Consider the following 23,283-nt stretch of genomic DNA (forward strand, 5'->3'; position numbering starts at 1 on the left):
GTGACTTATTTGCTGTCTTTTTCAACACAATGGTCAGTTTGGATGTTGATTTTGTTCCCTCCTCCACAGTTATAAGTGTGGTTTTGATGCATGACAGGAAAGTGCGCGATGCCACAGGGGTTGACATCAATATGCGTGTTGGCGTGCATTCAGGGAACGTTCTGTGTGGGGTCATCGGACTTCAGAAATGGCAGTATGATGTTTGGTCACATGATGTCACGCTGGCCAACCACATGGAAGCAGGAGGTGTGCCAGGGTGAGTTAAAATAGCCAACAACTAGCGTTGTCCCGAGCCAGTCGTGTGATTGGACATCAGAGTCAATCGTATACTTCCTAGCTGATTGGTATCGCAGTCGAAAAATATTTTTTAATCCTCTTAATTTCTGAATTCAAGCATAATAGTTATCACATTGGGATACATTATTTGAATTAAAAAAAAAAAACGATACATACAGTAAGACAATTTTGATATACTCTTTTCTTTGTATTGCTTTGCCGAGGTATCAGATCGACACTCGCTATCTCATTCTTGATAGTCTGCAAGAAAGGATAAGTGATTTTTTTTTTAGCTTTCCCAAATAACTGGGTCTGTTGGTAATTCCAGGCGAGTCCACATCACATCAGTGACACTAGAACACCTAAATTCAGCCTATAAAGTAGAAGATGGGGATGGGCAGGAGCGAGACCCTTATCTGAAGGAGCATGGAGTCATCACATATTTGGTTATCAACCCAAAGGTAATGGAGCATGTTGAATATTTGTTACGGATCTAATAAAAGGCGGGAAAATTCCACAAGATCTTTTTTATTTTTTTTAGGTGGAACGTCGTAGCCCGCAACATCACTACAGGCCCAGGCACACTGTGGACGGAGCCAAGATGAGAGCCTCCGTTAGGATGACCCGCTACCTGGAGTCTTGGGGGGCTGCCAAGCCTTTCGCCAACTTGCACCACAGGGACAGCATGACCAATGAGAATGGCAAGATCAACACAGCTGTGAGCAACTCTCTCGACGTTGACTAATTATTTGTTGCCATTAGAAATGATGGGTGGATCTCGCTGCCGTGTGCGATCTCTTCATTTCCATTTTCCTTCTAGGATGTGCCACTGGGACAGTATCATTTCCAGAGGAGATCTGAAAGGCAAGCTACTTGTTTCACTGTTCCAGGATCATTTCCTTTAGAAGGATTATCTCCGTCCCTCGACAGTGCAGTGCAGTGTCGGACGACAGGAGTTTTAATAACTCTTGACTTCTGCTGAAGGCTATGACATGCATGACTAATCTTGTGTCAAATTAAAATGTTCGGTCTCTTTTTGCTCTTGTTAAAAGGACAAAGTCTCAGAAGAAGCGGTTTGAGGAGGAACTTAATGAGAGGATGATCAGGACCTTTGATGGCATCAATTCACAAAAGTAAGGGTAATTGAATGACTATTTCAATTTATTTGAATATTCCTGATTTTGAAACTTATCCACGTTATGTCCCAATTGACTGGCCTTTGTGCTTCTAGGCAGTGGCTTAAATCCGAGGACATCCAAAGAATATCTTTGTTCTTTCACAATAAATCCCTGGAAAAGGAGGTAAGAAGTACTTTGTAGTCAAGGTTACAAGAGAACTGGAGAATAATTCTTGGTTATTGGTTATCTCACATTGTCCTTATGATGAAACAATGACTTCTGCTGTCAGAATGCATTTCGAATCATCCTTTGTTTTTAATATACACATAAATGTACAAAAACGTATTTTACTAAAACTCACCCTTTTTATCATTTTAGTACAGAACAACAATCTTGCCAGCCTTCAAATACTACGTCACCTGCGCCTGTCTTATCTTTTCCTGCATTTTCATTGTGCAGATACTCGTCTTACCAAAGTACGTGGATTTTGTGACACGAAGCATGACAGTGAATAAACAGTAGTGTGAAAAATAATATCATGACAAATGATCCTGATTTGCTATATACATGTTATTTTTTTTCAGGACAGCAGTGTTGGCAATATCTTTTGGGATGGCATTCTTTCTCCTTTCCATAATTGTCTTCATATGTTTCATTGGGCACTTCATGGTGAGTGACATGTTCTGTGTCAATCAATTCTTTCAACAGGGCCAATTGCACTCTCTCCCTTGTTTAATCTGTTATTGGACACTTTTGTACTTCACTTTCTACTTGATAGCACAAATGCCTTGTTGTTGTTAATTATTTTTTGTTAGATCCAGTACAAGTGCATCACAAGTTCAGTCTTTAAGAGCATAAGAGTATTGTTTTCTTTTTTATTAATTTATTTTTTTGCACAATATGATTCCCCCCCCCCCCCAATTTGTAAATAGTGTAGTGGGCAGCCCGGTGACAATAGTGGTTAGCAATAACACGTCTGCACCACTCTTCTGAAGTTCGAGTTTAAATGTCAGCTTGGCCTTCCTTGAAGAATTTGCACTTTTTCCTTCACCTTGCGTGGCTTTTATCTGGGTACTGCGGCTTCCTCCTACATTCCAAAAACATGGATGTAATGTTACTTGAAGATTCCAAAATTGTCCAGAGGTATGAATGTGAGGTGAATGGTTGTCTTTTTCTTTTAACTTTGTAAATGCGTTCTGTGATTGATTGGAAAAAAGGTTGTACCACGCCTCTCGCTGAACATCAGCTGAAGTAGACTGCACCTCACCGAAGACCCGAATAAACAAAACGTTTGGAAAATGGAATCATGAACAGTAGTGTAAAAAAATGAATTCATAGCATCTTTGAAATCCAGTGGTGGCTTGAAATATACATTTAATTTAATCCTGTGAGCTCACTCACAACTCAAAAATGCATCCAGCAATCCATTTTCACCACCCCTTATCATGAACAAGATCTCGGGTGGGGGTGCTGCAGCATATCCCTGCTGACTTCGGGCAAAAGGCGGACGACAGCCTGAGCTGGTCGCCAATCGGTCACAGTGCACATATAGAGACAAACAACCATCCACATCCACATCCACACCCACACCGAGTTGGAACCAGGCTCACACTGCCTGCACGCAAGTCAAAAGTAAAAAAAAAAAGAGTTTGTATGGAGTTTGCATGTTCTCCCCATGCCTGGGGGGGTTTTCTCCAGAGTATTTTGTGCCACATTCCAAAAATGTGCATGATTGGTTAAAACACTCTGAATTGCCTATAGGTGTGATTGTGAGGGTGAATGGTTGTTTGTCTGTCTACATGGGACCTGGAACTGGCTGGCAACCAGTTCAGGGTGTACCCTGCTTCAATACGCTCGTAACCCTTGTAAGGATAAGCGGTTCGGAAAACTAGTAGTCGTAAACTAGATAAAGAATACAAATGTATTTCTAACTGAAATCCACAAATATGAAACAATTGATTCGGAATGTTGTCACATCAAAAGGTTTTAAATTGAATTAAAAACCGAACTGGATGACTGAATGAATTATCTGTGTATCAAAAAAACAATCAGCCCAGATGATACATACGTAGATACATGGACAGCCATCCATTTATTTTCTAATCCGTTCATCCTTACAAGAGTCGCGGGCGTGCTGGAGTCTATCCCAGCTGTCTTTGGGCAGCAGGCGGGGAACACTAAATTGGTTGCCAGCCAATCGCAGGGCACACATAGACGAACAACCATTCGCGCTCACACTGACACCTAGCGACAATTTAGAGTGTTCCATTAACCTGCCACGCATGTGTTTTTTGGAATATGGGAGGAAATCAGAGTACCCTGAGAAAACCCACACAGGTATGCGGAAAACTCCACACAGGAAGGCCGGAGCCGGAATCGAACACTGGATCTGCACTGTGAGGCCGGCGTGCTAACCAGTCGACCACCGTGCCGCCCAAGATAAATACAATCGACATGTATACGTGGATCTTTAAATGTGCTTATTTACATTCGTTTATTGGATTGTTCACCAGAACGTATATGTCCCTGATATATGCGCTTGCTGTGTGTATTCCTGCAGCACTGCAGCAAAAGCGCCCCCACATCATGGATGTGGCTGCTAAGGTCCTCTGTTATTATAGCCAACAAGCCATGGCCCCGAATCACACTCACCTTGACAACAACCGCTCTCATCCTCACTATGGCAGTATTCAACATGGTAAGCTCTTATGTGTAGATTTTCTGTTGTGATGGAATGGGAAATAGTTAGGCTTGAAAATGGTGTACAGTAAGACAAGCTTGCAGCTCACACAGGCCAAATTAGCTGCAGTGTTCATAGGTCAAGAGGCCCCAATTTGATTTGTGGTTTCATGTAACCGGTAACAAGGACCTTTCAGTCAGGCAGAATGTGACAAGTTAAATTGGCTAGATTCTGAAAAGCCTCGCAACAATAAATGTCGGTCATTGTTTTGGAAAGACTATTTATATAAGTCCTCTTTTCCCATGTTATGCTTTTATGTTGTAATTGTCCCACTTATCAATTTATTTTAATAACACTTCATCTAGATTTTTTAATTTTGTGTTAAGATACCAAAATAGGACAATTAAGATGGTGGTTGATAAAAGCGAAATACTTGCCTGAGGTTGCATTAGCATGATGAATTACAAAATTATCAGGATGAATTTGACCTTTCCAGAAATTATTTTTGGAAGGTTGGAATCTTGTTTTGTGCCTGTCATGGGTCAGAAGCCCGGGGCAGTTGAACGAAATTAACTTCGCTTTGGTTGGCTGTGCAGTCGATTCTTGTTTTTTTAAATGGATCAAGCTAATCTCTCATCCAAATCCTCTGGAATAGTTTGAAGTTCCCAGTGACTCGGCACAGCAATTTTGATAATGGATGGTTGGCAAGAAAATAAAATAAAATAAAATAACAAAAAAAAACATTCAGTGTTCTGATGTACACTTGTACGCATACACGATCACACAGTTACTGTTGGTAGTTTTTTTTTTTTGTGCTCAAGACCACTATACGAGACCGCAAATGTTGGTCTCGTATAGTGGTCTTGAGCATAAAAATAATGGAGGAATGGTTGAAATTTTGGAGAGCATTCTCTCGCGGCAAGAAAATAAAATAAAATAAAATAACAAAAAAAAACATTCAGTGTTCTGATGTACACTTGTACGCATACACGATCACACAGTTACTGTTGGTAGTTTTTTTTTTTTGTGCTCAAGACCACTATACGAGACCGCAAATCTTGGTCTCGTATAGTGGTCTTGAGCATAAAAAAAATTGAGGAATGGTTGAAATTTTGGAGAGCATTCTCTCGCTGATTTTAATGTTCTTTTTAATACATTTTTGAATGTAAAAACCACAGTGTCTGTAGCTGTCTCAATGAACAACCATTTTTTTCAACTCAGTTCTTAGATTAAAAAAAATAATAATTAGAGATATGACTGTCAGAGAGAGATCCCAAAAATCAAATTAAACTGAGAGAGAAATCAGTCCCGGGCGCCCCGGGTGGTCCAGTGGTTAGCGTGTCGACCTCACAGTACAGAGGTGTGCAGGGTTCGAATCTCAATGCAAAACCATTTTTTTTCCAACTCAATTCTTGGATGAAAAAAAAAATAAAAATAATTAGAGATATGACCATCAGAGATAGATCCCAAAAATCAAATTAAATTGAGAGAGAAATCGCTCCCGGGCTCCCCCGGTGGTCCAGTAGTTAGCGTGTCGACCTCACAGTACAGAGGTGTGCAGGGTTCGATTCCTGCTCCGACCTCCCTGTGTGGAGTTTGCATGTTCTCCCCGTGTCTGCATGGGTTCCTCCCACATTCCAAAAACATACATGGCAACTTAATGGAATACTCAAAATTGTCCCTAGGTGCGAGTGTGAGCGCAAATGGTTAGTTAGCGTGTCGACCTCACAGTACAGAGATGCAGGGTTCGATTCCTGCTCCGGCCTCTCTGTGTGGAGTTTGCATGTTCTCCCCGTGCCTGCGTGGGTTCCTCCCACATTCCAAAAACATACATGGCAAGTTAATGGAATACTCAAAATTGTCCCTCGGTGCGAGTGTCAGCGCAAATGGTTGTTCATCTGTGTGTGCTCCTTATTATCACATTCATGGAGTTTAAGAGTAGCAGAACAGTCCTGGTTTCTATGTATCGAGTCCGAAACCGAGACAAGACCAAGACTTTTTGGAGTTGAGTCCAAGGCAAGAACAAGACCTTCAAAATGTGGTCTTGAGACAGATCTCAAGACCAAGACCATCCTCAAGTATTACAACGCTAACTGTTTGCAAGAACGGTTTAGAGAATGCGTACATGCCAGGCCAATGATGTTGTCTTCTGTGTGGTTTTTGCTGTAGTTCTTTCTGGAGGAAATCGTGTTGCCTCCAGTTGCTGTCAATATTTCGTCCAATGAAACAAAGCTTTACCCAGACGGACAACCAGCTGCCGTTACTGGCAAGAACAACTTCTACCTTCCTGTAAGCGATACGTTGGATTAGAAACTCATTGTTTTTCCAGCCACATTTACTTTTAATATGTCTTAAAATGTTATAATTCTTGTCTGTCTGTGCAGTATTTGATTTACAGCTGCATTCTGGGCCTGATCTCGTGCTCGGTGTTCCTGAGGATAAACTATGAGCTGAAAATGATAACCATGTTGACAGCCGTGGTGGTTTACAACATCATAATTCTTCAAACTCACGCTTCGCTGTTGGATGAATATAGCAGATTCCTGTACAAATCTGAAAGCCTAGATAGGTATGTGTGTATGATAACAAAACATTTTTTTTTTTTTTCAGGTACGTGTGCATGATAACAAAACCTTTTTTTTTTTGCGTGTTCAGAATAAGAGACCATTAGAAGAGAAAGATTCGTGAGTCAAGGTAGATTTTTGCATTTATACGGTGATGCTATTAGAACTGTGTGAAGGTAAGTAAAAAGGAGGCTATAACGGGACCTAAAGGTCTTCTTTCCAGTCCATCAAGTCGAAATAGCTTGAAAAAACTGTCAGCTTTTATCTTCAATTAGTGTCAGAGGCACGTAAACAGTTCTCCTCACTTTTCCTCAAACTAATTTCTTTCTCTTCTACACCCAAATGAAGACTGTGTCAGTTCATGACTTCATCTCAACAAAACCAGTGGAAGAATCACATTGTTGGGCGAATTCCTGTAGAAAATTGTTATGGTTGATAATCACTCTGCCCCAAAAAAGTAATTGAATTAGTCACCGAATTCACTCTTCATTAATATAATTAGGTACCATGGAAAGTAATTTGTTACTTTTTGTTTTGGTTTGTTTTTTTTAAACCTTCACATATGGCAAAGAATGCTGACATTTTTTTAGCGGGAGTAGAATAAAGAGTGGTACTTCATCTAACTTAATATTTATTGGACTTTAAACTACAACTGGTAGACATACTGTTGGCCCGAAATTAATATTCCGTGGTAAATGCTTTAACTTAATGTCGTGTAAAATAACTCATAATGTCATATGGATTTCAGCCAATTGGTACATACTCTACCTCAAAGTATTTTCAACAAAATGTTCTTCTTCAGTCCCTACAGCTCAGTCGTTGCGTCAATCCGTGTGAAAAATGTAACACTGTTCCTCCCAACACTGCAGAATTCACAACCATAAAAAAGTAGTAATCTAAAAAAAAAAATGTATACAACCTCTATAAACAACTAAACAGTAAAAAGCCAACAGAATGTGTACAAAAGCAGTGCTGAGGTACATCTATTTTGAAGTAGTTTCACATACTTTTTAAAAAAACTTTTGAACGTTGCCCGAGTATCATTTGCATTTTTTAAGAGGAATAAACCCACCCTAATTTTAAAAGCAGTGTTTGCAACCTAGATATATTTACTCTATATCCTTTACTCGCTATGTCGTCATACTGTATTGATGGTACTATGAAGACCTTCCTTCCAGTATGTATAAAAATAGCCCATAGCACATTCATGGGGAGTTTGAAATATCCAAACAGGTTGAAATAAGTATCTCTGAAATGGAAAATGACTCCAAGATGGCCACGCTCATATGAAAGAATCAGAACAGACTCAGTTTCTGGGTGAAAAAAATATGGTGCTTGAGAATGTACTTGCTGCAGGCAGGCATCCACTGATCGAAAATATGTGTCTCACTTCAATTTCTTTGCATATAGAGTTCAAATCGGGGCTATGCTTGGTTGATTGGCACATTTTTTTTCGGAACCATGCCTTAAAATGATCCGTCACAGCTTATTACAATCATGCCACAAAGACATAAGGCAGTAGTTCAAGATTCGCCTTGTCCAAAACTGATGGAATGACACAGATCGTGTAAATCTCCTGCTGTTTGTGACATTCACAGAGAAGACTTGTGTGATTATATGTAGAGTAGATTAAAAATTAGTACATTCAAAGGGGTAAGCCTTCATTTAAAAAAAAAGAAGGAAAACATGGAATCAGTGCTCGGAGTCAACCAATTAGGCTGTAATTCAAGTAACGCTCTTCACAAACAAGCAACGTGTCAAAACGTAACAGGCAAACAAATTTCAGACAAGGTGTCTTGTGGTTTTCGTCCCCTCCGCCGCAAACACAAGCATCTCCGGTCTTCTATTGAAAGCCCCCTTGACCCACTCTGCTTCTGTGCCAAGAACTAATATGAGAAAGAACTAGGCAGTTGTCTGCAGAAGTCAGCTCTTGATGAGGCTGAAAGTTCTTTAATATGCAAAACGTGCTTGCAAAAATGATTGCGCTTGCTTGAGTGGTATACACTTTTGAAACTTCCATTAAATAATCAGTGTAATTGAAGATTTTAGATGTCGAATTGCAGCGCATTACCTTCCTACCGAATTACCATTTAAACGGTCTTGATTGATGAACACGGAAACCAAGTCTGGCACGTTTGCATGTGACAGTAATTAGAGCTTGCAGTGAATTACAAGTCCCGAATCGCTGCATATTCTTTGTCTTTTATTATCTGTCTTGGGGAAAACGCGTCACAGCAGACAAGCTCAGCTAGAGAAATGCAAATTGTAAACAAGCTCTTGTCAGCGCAAAACAGACGAGACAGTATTAATGGAGTAAAAGCTTGGAATAAAACAGTTCGTTAGCCAATCCTGTGACAGACTCATTCCCGTCGCCACCGCGAATGAAGCATTGTTGTCATTTATTTGACACCAGCCTCGCCTCCCTTACGACACTTACTTCCATTTGTCACATTTTAATCCTAATCCAACTCAATACTTTGTTTCATCTTGCTTTCTCAAAACAATTTGTCTTTTTCTCTGCGCTTCAAGACCAGGAGTCCTCAAAGACCTGAAGACTATGGGCTCTATCTCACTCTTCATTTTTTTCATCACTCTACTTGTGCTTGCTCGGCAGGTGAGTTCCTGCTCAAATGATGTGGTGTGAGAGAAAGGTGAAATAAAGCAAAGTGCTGTTGATATAGAGGGGTAACCATTCACATAAAGATGAGGCTGTTTCAGTGGATGGTTAATGTTATTTTGCAGAATACATATGACCTTATTCCCCACTCAATGAAAATTCTGAAATTATTATGGGGGGGAAAAATAATCACATGTAATTTATTCCGTATATGTGCTCAGGCCCATCATATTAATTTAAAACTTTAAATTATGCATTTCTCCCAACAAATCAGCTCACGTATAGCTCTGGGGCAAATGTAAATACATTTATCACACAGGGACGTGAGCTGGAGAGAGTTCACCAAGTATTGTCACTGTTCTTGTCGTTTTTGCCTTTCTTGTATTGACATATACAGGTCCATGTCTATGAATTGGATTGCCATGAAAAACAATTTATTTCACTTCAAAAGGTGAAACGTGTATGACACAGATTCACCTCGCAGAGTGAAATATTTCAAGATGTTATTCCTGCTCATTTCCATGATTGGAGCTTCCAGATAACAAACCATCTAAAAATGTGAATACTACTGAAGAATCAGTCCAAATGATTGATAGTATAGAAATGCTTGCCATCTGAAAAGTACCATGTCTTCATTCGTTTACTGTCACTTCTTGTTTGGATCTCCTTTCGCGTGAATAATTGCATCATTCTGATTGACACAGTTCATGGATGAACCGAATGGTGATTGGATCCCAAAAACGTAGACACAAACAAAATCCGTAACAAAAATATTTATCTACTTGAAAAAAGCTCACCGACAAACTATAAACAGAAATCACAAGTCACAAGGAGCCAGGAAAAACGAGGCATAAACAAAAAGTGCTTGCAAAAGGTAAGGTAATAGTAAATCTGAGAAAATAAACAAAACGACAAGTCAAATTACATGAAAACAAAACAAGAGCAAAGACAAAATAATATCAATACTTGCTAACAAGGGGCTAGAGAGCAAACACGACTATGAAGAGAATGAGAGGTTTAGAAAGCAACGCTTGGCATGAACAGCAAACAGGGTGAATAATCCGACGGAGAATTGACAATTGGGCAGTCCTGATGAATCATTGGCAGCAGGTGTGCACGCTGGAGGGAAGGCCCTCCTCCGGCACCTGCTGGAGACACACAAGAGCAGAATCAGGACACTGATGTGGCCTAGAAGTAGGCAGTCTGTGATACTTCTGAGGTTTAATGGAAGCCCAAGTGACTTTCACAGCAGCTTTCAGTTCATCTGCGATATTGGCTCTCGTGTGTATTAGCGTCTGGTGTGGCTGTCCACTCTTCCTCCACAATTTGGATTCTGAATTCAGAAATGTTTTGGAAAATGTATTTAAAAAAAAATAGTACCACTGAGCAATCTCTGCCTCAGCAGTGGCTTTGACACACATTGCGACACATAGCCCAATTTGGTGTTACATCTATTTCACAGTGGCTCTTAATGCACTTACTCTTGCCTCAGCCAACTCCAGATGAAGTTCCCCCAAAATCTTGAATGTCCATCAAGGCCACAGTTGCTGTAGCCATGATGTGTTTGCTTCGTTTTTTACCCCACTATTTCCTTCCAGTCCAATCGTAACCTGTGTGAGTTTCAGTTTTTGAGCAAACTACTGACGTTTTCTGTGATTATTGTAATTTACTGGGAGACACCCAACCCGTATTGCAGGTGATGCAACGGTATACAGTACATGTGATTCAACAAGCTGAATAAAGGACATGTCTTGCATTTGCAGTGGAATCTTCTAAGGTTGAACGCAGTCGGCTTCGGAACACTGGCCACTGTCTGAATCGCTCTGAAAGAACTTTTGAATTTGATTGTTGGAGTGTTCCGCGAGCTGAGCTCTCGTGAGATATAAGGTCTCTCATGATAAGATGCATGACATGGGGTTGCGAAACTGGATTTATATAACCCTTATGAACCGTATTTTGGGTATTTTGATCAAATTTAGAGTTCTTTCAAGCGGGAAACGTTCAACTTTAGAGATTCCGCTCTATTTTTTTGACAACTAGCTGTACACGTGTACCTTCAGTCTCTTCACCTCTGTGTCCTCTTGTAACAGAATGAATATTACTGTAGGTTAGACTTTCTGTGGAAGAACAAGTTCAAGAAGGAGTGTGAGGAGATCGAAACTATGGAAAACCTCAACCGTGTCTTGCTGGAGAACGTTCTGCCTGCACATGTTGCTGAGCACTTTCTAGCACGGAACTGGAAAAATGAGGTTGGACATGTTAATAATGTTTATTTATTTATTAGCCCCACGCTCAAAAAAAAAATAAACATGCACACACCAGCATGGTTTTCAAATTCAGAAAAATTCATGACTGTGATCAGAGGTCATATTAATACTTCCTTGTTGCTTCTCAACATCTTTCTAAATGCATAACTAAGGTCAACTCATGTTTCTTTTCAGTATAATAATTGTATTATTATCGTTTAATCTATAAAGCACTTTTGTTTTGAAAGTGCTAGAGATAAAAGCCGTAAAAGCAGAAAGCTGAAATGACCAAATATTGAACCAATTTAGATACACATTTTGCCATTTTTAACTGTCTTGCTATGTGTGCTTCCTCCTTGGCACATGATCAATAATGTTTTTCAGGATGTCATTTTTTAAAAGGCCATTAGCCTTTTATAGGAATGACATTTCTGGCGTAAATCTTTCGAAGTCTCAGTGATTCCAGCCATCCTCTTACAAAAGTTTGAATGCCAAGGCCAAAGGCATCTAAAGTGACGCAGATGTCAAAATCGATAGTTCGCTCCCACTGAAAGTCTTGGCTGGATCAAGTTTATGTACACATCTTTTGCAGGGGGGTTTAACTTCTGCTTTTTATCCGTCAGGATCTATACCACCAGTCTTATGATCTGGTGTGTGTCATGTTCGCCTCAATCCCGGACTTTAAAGAGTTTTACACAGAATCTGATGTCAACAAGGAGGGATTAGAATGTCTCCGACTTCTCAATGAGATCATCGCTGATTTTGACGAGGTAAATATCTACCAGACTCTTGTCAATTTTGCCGGATTTATCTGATAGAGGGTGAAGAGTAACTTGTTGTTTCAGTTCCTACCAATGTATGACAAGAAACATGTCTCTTAAAAGTCATCCACTGGATAATTCCTCTTGTTTTACAGGAATTACATCTACAGCTACATGTATGTTTTGTCTTTTAATACATTTTTTTGATATTGTGTTTCTCCAGTTATTGTCAAAACCTAAATTCAGTGGTGTGGAAAAGATTAAAACTATTGGAAGCACATACATGGCTGCTACAGGACTCAATGCTTCGCCTGGACCAGAGTACTCCTCACAGGTTAAGATAAATACACACACTTTAAAATGCTACTTGATCCGTTTTAACAGTTTAGAAACTATTGTGTTGTGTGTTGTGTTCTATATTCTCAGGAACATGACAGACAGTACATGCACATTGGGACAATGGTGGAGTTTGCATTTGCTTTAGTGGGGAAGCTGGATGTGATCAACCGACACTCCTTCAATGATTTCAAACTCAGAGTTGGTAAGTTACAGAAAATGTGCAAAGCTATGACAATTAATAATTTGTCATTATGGGATGTGTTTTTTTTTTTTATCCTGCACTTTGGATTTACCATCCTTTTCGAGATAGCAAGCCATTCTTAAACTGTGAAGATGGTTGCTTGTTAACATTCAACTGAACCTTCATATTTGGACTTTCACTACCATGCAACAACCAGGAATAAGAACAAAACAAAAAACATATTTCATGCATGCTATTAGATACTGTGTATATACTGGTGGCAACCAGACCAAAAAGGAGAAGGGAAAATGAAAGCAGGAAGGAGCCAGCTCACTGCATGTGGTAAGAGCAATCGTTCAATACCGTCAACCTGCCCAAAGATCACAGCGTGTGATGCTCCATTAACTCAGCAGTGTGCATGTGTGTGACAGTGCATCCCTGCCGTCTCCAGACAGACTAACAGGGAGGGTGGTGGAAATCCCCACCTGCTGTTTTAACAGGATAATGAATATCACTGTCTGCCAGTGATCAACTTCCACTCAAGAAATTAACTCATTGGCCAGATCGATGTGAGGCCCGCATGCTGTGCACTGCTGCGGAAAAGGTGTTGGCAGACCTATTCATTGTTGTGGATCAAGAACCCGGCTACATTTGACCTCCATTTAAGCTCTGCCCTCGCGGAAATTCATTTTTATTCTCAGCTGTTGCAACGTTAGTCGTATAGTGTCAGTCAAATCCTCCACCACACAAAATCACCTAAAACATTCCAAAACCTGTATGTTGCACTGAAATCCTGCCAAAGAAATAACCGGAAAAGACCACACTTGCAGCTTGTGCTGTGTGAAAACTGCAAACTGATGAAGAAAACAACAAATGCAGAAAACAAAATAAGAATTGAATTTTGTGTGGACGCGGCTTTGTTTAAGCCCGGGGGTACTAACAACAACAACAAAAACGCGCCACCAACAAACAGTGTGGCAAAGTCAAATTTTAGGTTGTGAATTTATGCTTGTTCAGGTTCTTTCAACTTTAAAAACAGAACAAATCATACTGCTTCCGACCAAGTATTATGACAACAGTTGGAATGCATATGGCCTTTTAATTCCAATAATGACCGTGTGTTCTGCCGCAGGTATCAACCATGGTCCAGTAATTGCTGGAGTCATTGGCGCACAAAAACCACAGTACGATATTTGGGGGAACACGGTGAACGTAGCCAGCCGAATGGACAGCACAGGGATACTGGGAAAAATTCAGGTAAGCAACAAAAACCTTTTCATGATCCCCAAAAAAAAAAAAAAAAAAACCACACATATGGCATTTAATCTGTGTCTTTTTTTCCACCGAATGTTTTTCTTCCTGAATACTCCTTTTTCAATCCCATTCATTGTATGGCCATTAAAACGAGCTTTCCACTCACCCTGTTATATAGTATGTGCTCCCGTATGAGGAATGTATGTTGGAAGGTAATCCCTCCTGCTGGATGTTCACACAGGCAAAAGCATCACGACTAATCACTCGTGCTATACTGATTTACTACATGTTGACTGCCAAATGATTGCTTAGAGGGTCTCAAACTCAAATGATGTCAGGGCCGCCAGAGAGAGAGAGAGTCTGGGTGTGTCTGGGCCACATGAAGTATTCCACAAAATAGGACTTTCCCAAGTATTTGAAAAAAGTACAACTAATCCAATCTTCTCAAAGCTTATTAGTTTCAATGATGAACATGAACGGTTCTTCAGAACGTGAACAAGATTGGTGATGTGGTTCTTTCACTCATCTGTCTGGTACTTTGGATAGTCGTCAGCATGTCTAGTTGAGTAATGACATCTGATTTCTTTCTCTTCTTCAAGGCATGTCGGGTGCCTCTGTGCTCAATTAAAAAAAAAAAAACCAACAAAAAAAAACATCCCATCTCCTGTTTTGATTTAAATTGGCTGTCGTCGCCAACCTTACTCTTCACGACTGACTGGGACTAGGTGACAGGATCACTTCTCCTTCCACATGGTGTCACTTCCGAATTATTTTCGCTCAAAGCTGTCATGAGCCTGAGCTATGGTAGCCCATAAGTCGTAACACACACACACACACACACACACACACACACACACACACACACACACACACACGCACACACACAACGCACGCACGCACGCACGCACGCACGCACGCACGCACACACACACACACACACACAAACTACCAAGGCAAAGACACAACAAGAAAGATGGGGGTCACACTAACATTAAAAACTGATGTCAAGCAGGGGGCTGTAAAATATCAATCTGCGGGCCGCAAAGAGCCCCTGTCTACAAGTTGGAGACGCCTTGCTTAGACAGTAAGTGTTTAAACCAATGATGGTGTATACCAAGTGTACAGGAAGACGAGGCTTTATCCAAGTCACAAGCACAGGAAAAATACATGCAAACCAGGGTAGTGAAATTCCAGATGCTTTTGAATTCGGTCCAATTGCCTCCCAAATTAGACATGTACGGGCAAAAGTATTTTAAGAAACTTTTTGACATACTGCATGTGGTCAGCAATAATGGTGCATCTTTGGGGGAAAAGGGGGTGAAAAAAACTGTATAAGATGTCTTGAAAAGGGAAAAAAAAACCCTCTTATCTGTGCAGCTTTCAAGGACAAATCAGATGGCGTGCTTCTCTGGTTCTGTATTGGCTCGATTCTTTGTTTTCCTCCCAAGCACCACCATTTCATTTGTCACTGTTGACATTTTAAATGACAGAAGAGATGCGTCAAAGATAAAACTATTATTCTTGCTCAACAATCCAATTCATGGAAGAAGAACATGACATTCCATGTGACGTTTTTCGCTCTTTTTATTTGTTCTCTGCCTAAGCACTGATAAACTGTGATGGTTTTCCAGCAGAGTGGCATAAGACAGCTCTTCAGTTCTACATCACAGCCTGCACATTGCTTACAGACTTGAATGCTATACAGTGGAACTTCAGAACCTTTGTGGATCAAGAATAGAAAATATATTTGCAATGCATTTGCAGTCATATGCCAATATTTAGAAGGGTTGTGTCATCTTCAAAAATTCACTTTTCTCAGCCATCGAGGTCGTTCAGAAACTGAGTACATGTGGCTAGAAAATTAAACCGATCGCACAATAAAATTAGTTTGATGAAACAGCCCATACCAGTGACGTCGGACCACCATGCACGTGCGTCCGAAGACGTAACATTTATTTTGCAAGTGTGTAACAGTAATAATAATAATAATAATAATAATAATAATAAATTTCATTACAAGCAAAATCATATGTCCTACTTTCATTTTTACAAAATCCTCACCAAAAGGTTAACATACAGTAAATTTTGTTTGAAATTTAAATGTCCATTAGGTAATGAGAAAATATACTTAATGCTCTCATCCACTCATATTCTGAAATGCTTATGGGATACTAATGTCTGGTTGGATATGTTATCGGTTCTCGGTAACAAAAAAAAATCCCTTGTATATACTGTATCAACATTTGAATGGATGCTACCATGTTTTTCCTCCCCATCTGCAGGTGACGGAGGAGACAAGCCGCATCCTTCTGACGCTGGGCTACATGTGTTCCTGTAGAGGCATCATTAACGTCAAGGGCAAAGGAGAGCTCAAAACCTACTTTGTTCACACAGAAATGACCCGCTCACTGTCTCAAGGGAATATGATGCCATGAGGCTGCCGTTGAATTATTATTTTGGCATCAGAGCCAACACTGATATCAGGTTGGAGACTTTTTTTCGTGGCGGTGGAAAAAAAATGTAGATATTAGACAAACGGACTCCAAAAAAAATTGCTGCTTTGCCACAGCTGTAGTATACATTTGTCACTTTTTGTAAGTGTAGCATGTACAGCCTGTAGGGAAATGAAATCATGAAATCTATCGTAATTTGATTGTTGGATTAAGAAAGCCAAAGTGGCATGAATCAAGCCAGCCAAGCAAGTTCAGCTCCAAAAACAATCCAGAATGTACTTTGACTCAATCCTGGCAGACTTCAAAGAGCCCATTGCTGCAGTAGTTTATCAACCCCCCGCCCCACCCTCCCCCCAAAAAATCACTCTGTATTCCATTCACTTTACACATGACACATTGGATTATAGCTGATGTGCAAAGTTCGAGTATGTGGAGAACAAGAAGAGAGACTTTTGTTCTGCATGGAAAAATAACTTGGGCTCAGTGTGACCAATGACAATGACATGATGGGACTTCAGTTTTAATTGAATAATGCAGGCCAGGATGTTCTTTCTTTATTGTTTATTCTAATGAAGGCTAAAAATCATTTTGGAGGAACAATGCATGACTACAGTTTCAGACAGAGATACGGGAATATAACACCAACTACCTTTTTAGAAGCACGGAGCATTGAATGTCTATGAATGAATGAATTCAGTCAATGTATCCATGTAGGGCCATGTTTTCACACTTGCATCAACGTGACAAAATTGGCTATCCGCACAACACACAAGGTTATAAAGGAAGTTAACACCACACATTAGAAAAGAACAAGAGTAGAGATGATGTGAATGGTATTTTCAGGTATATGCTTGTATCTGTGTACAGGGTAGCTATAGATAAGTGGTGTGGTATGGTGGTTTTGTAAGAAAAGAAAATAGTACTTTTAAAAAATGTATCGGTGTTTTAATGATTCTATCATTTTTGTTTTTTAATCAAAACAAAAGTCATTAAATTTCCATGTATTTCAGTCATGGTGTGCTTATTTGAAAGAAAAAAAAACAGGATGAGGTTCAATATAGATTCCTCAAAATGTATGATCATCACATGAAGCAAATGACAAATCAAATCAGGGCTTTTTAAGGTATCATCAAGCCTGTCTGCACAGACTTTAAGTGCACCAGTACTGTTTATGCCGGGCCATTCTGCTGCATATTGAAGTGTTCACTTTTGTCCATCTTCAATCACTTGACATCGCAGAGGAGTGCCACGCCCCGTAGGATCCAGTGTTCTGGAGCAAGTGACGTCTTCAGATCGACTGCTGCAATGTAGTTCATGTCTGTCCTAACAGGCTTCTTGTAGATTGGGCAAGAGTAAAGGCGGCTGTCTTTGATTCCTGGAACATGTGAGCAAAAGAAAAGATAAATAATATACATGAGTATTAAATATGATGAATAAAATGTCATGAAAATGTAATAACTGACGCCTGATGAAGGTCTCGATAACTACTGCCAAAGAGCTTATTTTTGGATTAGCAAAGGCTTAGCGTATGAGCAATGTTGTCTGCACACTAGGTTTTGCACTATTTCGGCATTCTATGAAATGATTGCCTTGTTCAAGGGACGTCAACCCATTTTTTTTTTAAACAAATTTGTTCTATGCAGCCCCACTAGTCGAAACACAGCATTCTGATTCATATTGCGTCTGTAGAATATGAGTCAAACAGTAAAATCCACCCATTTTTGACCAGCTACCGGGCGGCTATTTTTGTCACTTGCCGTCAACTGAAAATAACATAGTTAAGCTTCAGAAAACAGGCGAGCCGTGATTGGTCGTTACCTGAGCAACCGTGAGGTCATTTTCATCTGACAGCAAGTGGTAAAATGGCCGCACCCTGAAATGGCTAAAAATTAGTAGAGTTTGCTGCTGGACTCATATTTCACAAGCGCAATGTGGCTCAGAAGGCAGTGTTTGGAATAGTGAAGGCATGTATTGGAAAGAACATTTTGGGGTTGACTTCCAATTTAAATGTTGCTTAGAATCAGTAGGATCAACTATTCTCAGTGACTATGAGCATACTTGGCAGTACGAAAATAAAGAATGAATGATAGCATATTTTCAAAATATTTCAGAAATTCTGAATCCGGAAGAAACTTAACATCCTTCGACCCAGAGTTCAGCTGTTCACTGGTTAACTTCAATGGACAATGTCAATAAGTTACTTAAATCTGTGTGAAAATGCTATGAAGTTGCATTCCCTCTCGAGCGAAACGGTGACACTGCACAATTGACCTGTGTGTATGACATTGTATTTGTGTTTTTCTTTTTTTTTGCTTCTTTTTGTTTGATTTGATTGTACTTGGCCGTACATTTAATACCTGAAAAGTGCTTTCTGGATAAAGTCTGATTGATTATTAATCAAGATTGCCAACATTTCATAAATTCCAGTGTCTCTTGAAGCCCTCATCAGCAAAGTCAAACATCTTTTCTGAAGGAAACCGATGAAAGTCATTTTTCAGATGACAAACTAGAAACAGTTCCAATAAGAACGTTTATGCTCAATCTACCTGCCCGTGTGTCCACGCATCCCTTACCAATGTGCTTCAACTACAGACAAAGCAGGGAGTTTAAAAACTGTTTATGGACTGAGGAGGAATGGTGTCATGGTGCTTGCTGCCTGCTTGAAAATAGTCTTTTCTTAACGTGAACACTTGTGCCATCAATCAATACGTTTGGAGTGTGTGGGAGGCAAATATTGAGAGGGGAGTTGCACAGGCTGGAAAGAGTGTCCCTGTACCCTAATATGGAGGAAAAGGTTTGACATTCATTCTGTGCCCACAGACACTATTTCTTAATTTTACCGTTATTCTCTGCATACATCCGGATTACGGGCATCATTTCAAAAAGGACTTTTGGTTTGGAGTCAATGAGTTTGCAGTTGCGGCGATCCCAGCCGGCCCCTTCCAGATGTAGGCCGCAGACATACACTCCCTCGGCAGGGGGCTGCGTGATGTCATCCTTCATCCACTTGGTCACCTCGTTGCAAAGCACCATACGATCCAGAGCCCAGCCTTTATTGGCCCGGGTGATCTCCTGTGTGAGCCCAGGGAGAAATAAATGTATTCTCATATGAGCAGAAAGTCACAGACTTGTGGAGGTGACATATGACATTTCACCAAGAGAATCAATGCCGATAACAAGACCGTAATAGAGGTTCGGTGAAAACACTGGAGAGCAAAGTAGTACACTCCATCAACCAACGGTTAATGGGTCACTCTAAATTCTCATTTGGTGTGATTGAGAGTACGAATGATTGTTGGCTGGCAACCAGTTCAGGGTGTCCCCCGCTTACTGCCCGAAGACAGCTGGGATAAGCTCCAGCATACCCCACGACCCTCGCGAGGATAAGTAGATCAGGAAAAAGATGGATGGATGGATATACTGGGCCATTCCCGGTTCTGACAGGATCACCAGCCATGAAGGCTTAATGTGGGACCTGTGCTCTCCTCATCTCTCACTACAAGTATGTATTTGTACAAGAGGGCAGCTCTCACTCTGCCTACCCTCTGGTACCCCACCTCAGTGGTGGACAGGTAGCCCGATGCTGTGTGTACCTGTCTCATAGCTGTCAGAAAGCCCTGCGGGTTGAAGAAGCCAGTCATCCAGAAGCAGTTTGGTCGCCCCTCAAAGATCCAAGCCTGAAACTGCCGGTTACGCTCAAGTAACTCTGTAAACCAGAACCCTAGAGTGCTGGAGGCCCACGATTCCTTCAGAAGATGACAACACAACATGTAACGATGTAAAGTGTCGGATGTAGAAATCAGGGAAGGCAAAAGGGAGACATGGAAAAACAACGAAATGTGAATCACTGTGCAGCAGAAGACAAGAAGTCAAAAAATTAATTGGTTTATTTAGCACAGAGGAATTGCGGTAAAAAAAACCCAAATAGAGCCAAATGGGGATTGCAGATTTCATTTGGTTGTGAAAGTCCATGTAAATATTGTAAATCCTGAGTCAGGCTAATCAAGTAAAAACATTGTTATATTGTGTGTTTATGTGTGTGTGTGTGTGTGTGTGTGTGTGTGTGTGTGTGTGACAGACACACACAGTGAGCGATGGTGTAGGAACTGAACGAATTAAAATTTTTGCAGTCAAGCCTAAGGTGATGATGGTAGAGTTGACAATTAATCAATGACATCATGTCAACCAGCTGTGCCCTCTCTCATTCCCTCCATTTTTCTTGGTTATACAGAGCCCACCCCTGAACTAAGTCACCCAATTACATGTTGACACTTACACAACCAACATCATTTGTGCCATGCCATAACAAGCAAACAACACGATTGAGGATTGTCATGCTTTCATGAAATAAAATGCACACATATACGAATCTTGCCCAACATGTAGACAACACAAGCAGGAATACACCTAATTAAAGAGCATTGTTTAGAATTGGGAGGAATTAAGACAATTTTTCTTCATGTTTTTTTTAAAGATATGCTTGGAATAAATCGGCCGTTGCACACAGTATGCAAAATGGCATCAGCTTTCGGTGACGATCACTCTGTTTGGCTGTTTGCTCACGAATCAATGCACGAGATAGAAGTCGACTCAACAAAATTAAAGTAATGGCAAAGAAAACGGCTGTATCAAATAAATTAAGCTAAAAAAATGTTGCTTTCACTTACTTGTTCTTGTTTGTATTTTGACTGTGTTGGGCAAGATTTTGTATTTGGATGCACGTTCTTTCATGAAACCGTGACTGTGGATGGTGTGACAGACTATGTCTTCTGGGTTACAGAATGGGTTCCAAGAATTTGAATGGTGTGTGTACTTGCATATGGCTATTTCTCAGTGCGCTGTGTGTACGGTGTTTTTTTGGTGTTATCTTGGCTCCCCTATGGTAAGAAATTCTTGCTATAACCTTGTGAAGGAGGATTACAAGACTGAATTTGTCTGCTGGTTGAAGGCTCAGGGTTGAGAGAAATGTTGTTTGGATGATTGTTTGGGGGGTGGGGGGGTCCTTTGAACAAGAAAGAAAATTAATCACATGCCTTTATTTTATCATGTAAAGCCCCAATCCAAACTGAGGGGCGAACATACCCGACTTTTGGCGAAGCGCCAGGGTTCATTCAAAGTCACAAATGTTCGTCAAAAGGTTGTCAGACATTCAGCAGATATTAGCCTGTGCTTTTCTTGTCACGAGCGAATTTTAAACGAGTTTGAAATTCGCTCGCAACAAGAAAAATCACTAAAACTGTTGGCGAGCATTTTGCAAAGCATTGAACCAACCCTGGCGGACTCTGACGTGAACGCAACATACGCTGCCTTTGACAACACTTACAAATGTTGTTTGAAAAACACTGCTTATATACGATACTGACCTTCTTCCATCGTTCAGGAATACGTGCATCATACATGCAGTCCAAGGCATCTCGCAGGTTCTCGCTCATGATGATGGTACCATCGATCGCCAACTTGAGATCATTTAGGGTGTTTCGGACGAGAATTATAATCCTCTGCATGCGGTCAATCTCCTGACGCAGGAAGATGTTCATTGGTTGGAAAGGACCCATCTTCTGAAGACGTTCTCTCACCTGGTGAGTTTATTTAGTCGGAAAGAAAAATGGACAGTGGATTTATTTCGCACTGGGTAGGTGCGGTGATGGCCTTTTCGGGCCTGCGCACGGTTCTTGAAATCTTAACCTCAGTCAACTAGAGTATAGGGCAGAGGTGAGAGAAAGTCACATGTGCAGGTTGCTAATATGTCTCTGTCTGTTACCGTGAAAGGACATGTTGAAATGTGCAGCATATTGACTAACCATCACATTTTAAAATGACCGTAGTTTTTGGTGCTTAACCGATTCCCAATATATTTACGTGCGCGACACAACAGGTGAATGAGAGGCATAAATTGTTGAGGGTAACTTCTGTCTATTGATTTGCATTGCTTTGACGAAGAGGTTCCCAGAGCCCTGAATCGACTGCAACTAGACGGTTTTGCTTTTGTTCGATGTGTTGCCTTCATTCTGAGCAGGCGTCATCAATCACTTGATTCACATAAGGTGGATATGACACCTCTCTGCTGAGTGCTGGAGTGGAAACACAACTATTCATTAAGTTTGAGGCACGCCCGTACCACCAACGGGATCACCCTTTTGGGATACAAAACGATAGTCGTTAAGATGATTGCAGGGAAGCACCTGCCCGCCAACAACAATCGTTTAGGTGGAATCACTCAGCGCTAAAACATTTACGATCCCATAGCTATCATTGGTCTCAAAGCAGTGTTTGTATTGTTTCTTACTTCATTGTCTTCTAAATTAAACATATAACCAATGTGATGTTGAGCTACCGTTTAGCAGTCATTAAGTTAAACGGTGACGTTAACCTTTCTCACCTGCATCATAGTGACGTATAAAGTTAGGCATAGCAGTTGTTGTGTCTCATATTTTTCAGTTGCAAAAACAATGCAATTTTTAAAAATGCAAACAGGATGACTTGTCAAGTCATGAAGCTCAAATCAAAGTCAACTTGAGGCTTTCATGAGTTGCAAGTCCAAATACTGTCATGGCGACTCAAGTCGCTTGGCTGGAGTCCACCACCTGGGCAATAATTTAGCTTTGTGCAGCTTTGATTCAACATTTGCTGCAGTTCTATTCCCCGTATCATCTCCCACGTTCTTTTTTCCATGGTTCTAGTTCATATGATGTGCGTTTTTGAAGATAAGGGGGCAATTGTGGGTACAGTTTTAGGTGTAATGGATCAAAAGAGGTGACAAATCTTGTAAACAATTATGGACGTTGCCTGAGCTG

At 40.5% G+C, this 23,283-nt stretch overlaps 2 protein-coding genes across 2 annotated transcripts in view; one reads left to right on the plus strand and one right to left on the minus strand.

Moving 5' to 3' along the window:
- Positions 1-16,835, plus strand: part of adcy2a (adenylate cyclase 2a) — a 55,601-nt gene extending 38,766 nt beyond the window's left edge. The window contains exons 17-26 of the mRNA XM_019880080.1: positions 3,955-4,092; positions 6,244-6,363; positions 6,459-6,643; positions 9,168-9,252; positions 11,346-11,504; positions 12,125-12,271; positions 12,486-12,596; positions 12,689-12,803; positions 13,915-14,039; positions 16,319-16,835. Of these exons, the coding sequence (XP_019735639.1) occupies positions 3,955-4,092; positions 6,244-6,363; positions 6,459-6,643; positions 9,168-9,252; positions 11,346-11,504; positions 12,125-12,271; positions 12,486-12,596; positions 12,689-12,803; positions 13,915-14,039; positions 16,319-16,471 (1,338 nt within the window). The 3' untranslated portion in view covers positions 16,472-16,835. The remainder of the gene's footprint in view (positions 1-3,954; positions 4,093-6,243; positions 6,364-6,458; positions 6,644-9,167; positions 9,253-11,345; positions 11,505-12,124; positions 12,272-12,485; positions 12,597-12,688; positions 12,804-13,914; positions 14,040-16,318) is intronic.
- Positions 16,836-17,035: 200 nt separating this feature from the next.
- Positions 17,036-23,283, minus strand: part of dnah5 (dynein, axonemal, heavy chain 5) — a 95,332-nt gene continuing 89,084 nt past the window's right edge. Inside the window, exons 85-88 of the mRNA XM_019880079.1 lie at positions 21,853-22,065; positions 20,083-20,235; positions 19,330-19,561; positions 17,036-17,864 (exon numbers count right to left, since the gene is read on the minus strand). Coding sequence (XP_019735638.1) covers positions 17,713-17,864; positions 19,330-19,561; positions 20,083-20,235; positions 21,853-22,065 — 750 coding nt within the window. The 3' untranslated portion in view covers positions 17,036-17,712. The remainder of the gene's footprint in view (positions 17,865-19,329; positions 19,562-20,082; positions 20,236-21,852; positions 22,066-23,283) is intronic.

This window comes from Hippocampus comes, unplaced genomic scaffold (genome assembly GCF_001891065.2).
Source record: "Hippocampus comes isolate QL1 unplaced genomic scaffold, H_comes_QL1_v1.1 scaffold135, whole genome shotgun sequence".
NCBI classification, from domain to species: Eukaryota; Metazoa; Chordata; class Actinopteri; order Syngnathiformes; family Syngnathidae; genus Hippocampus; species Hippocampus comes.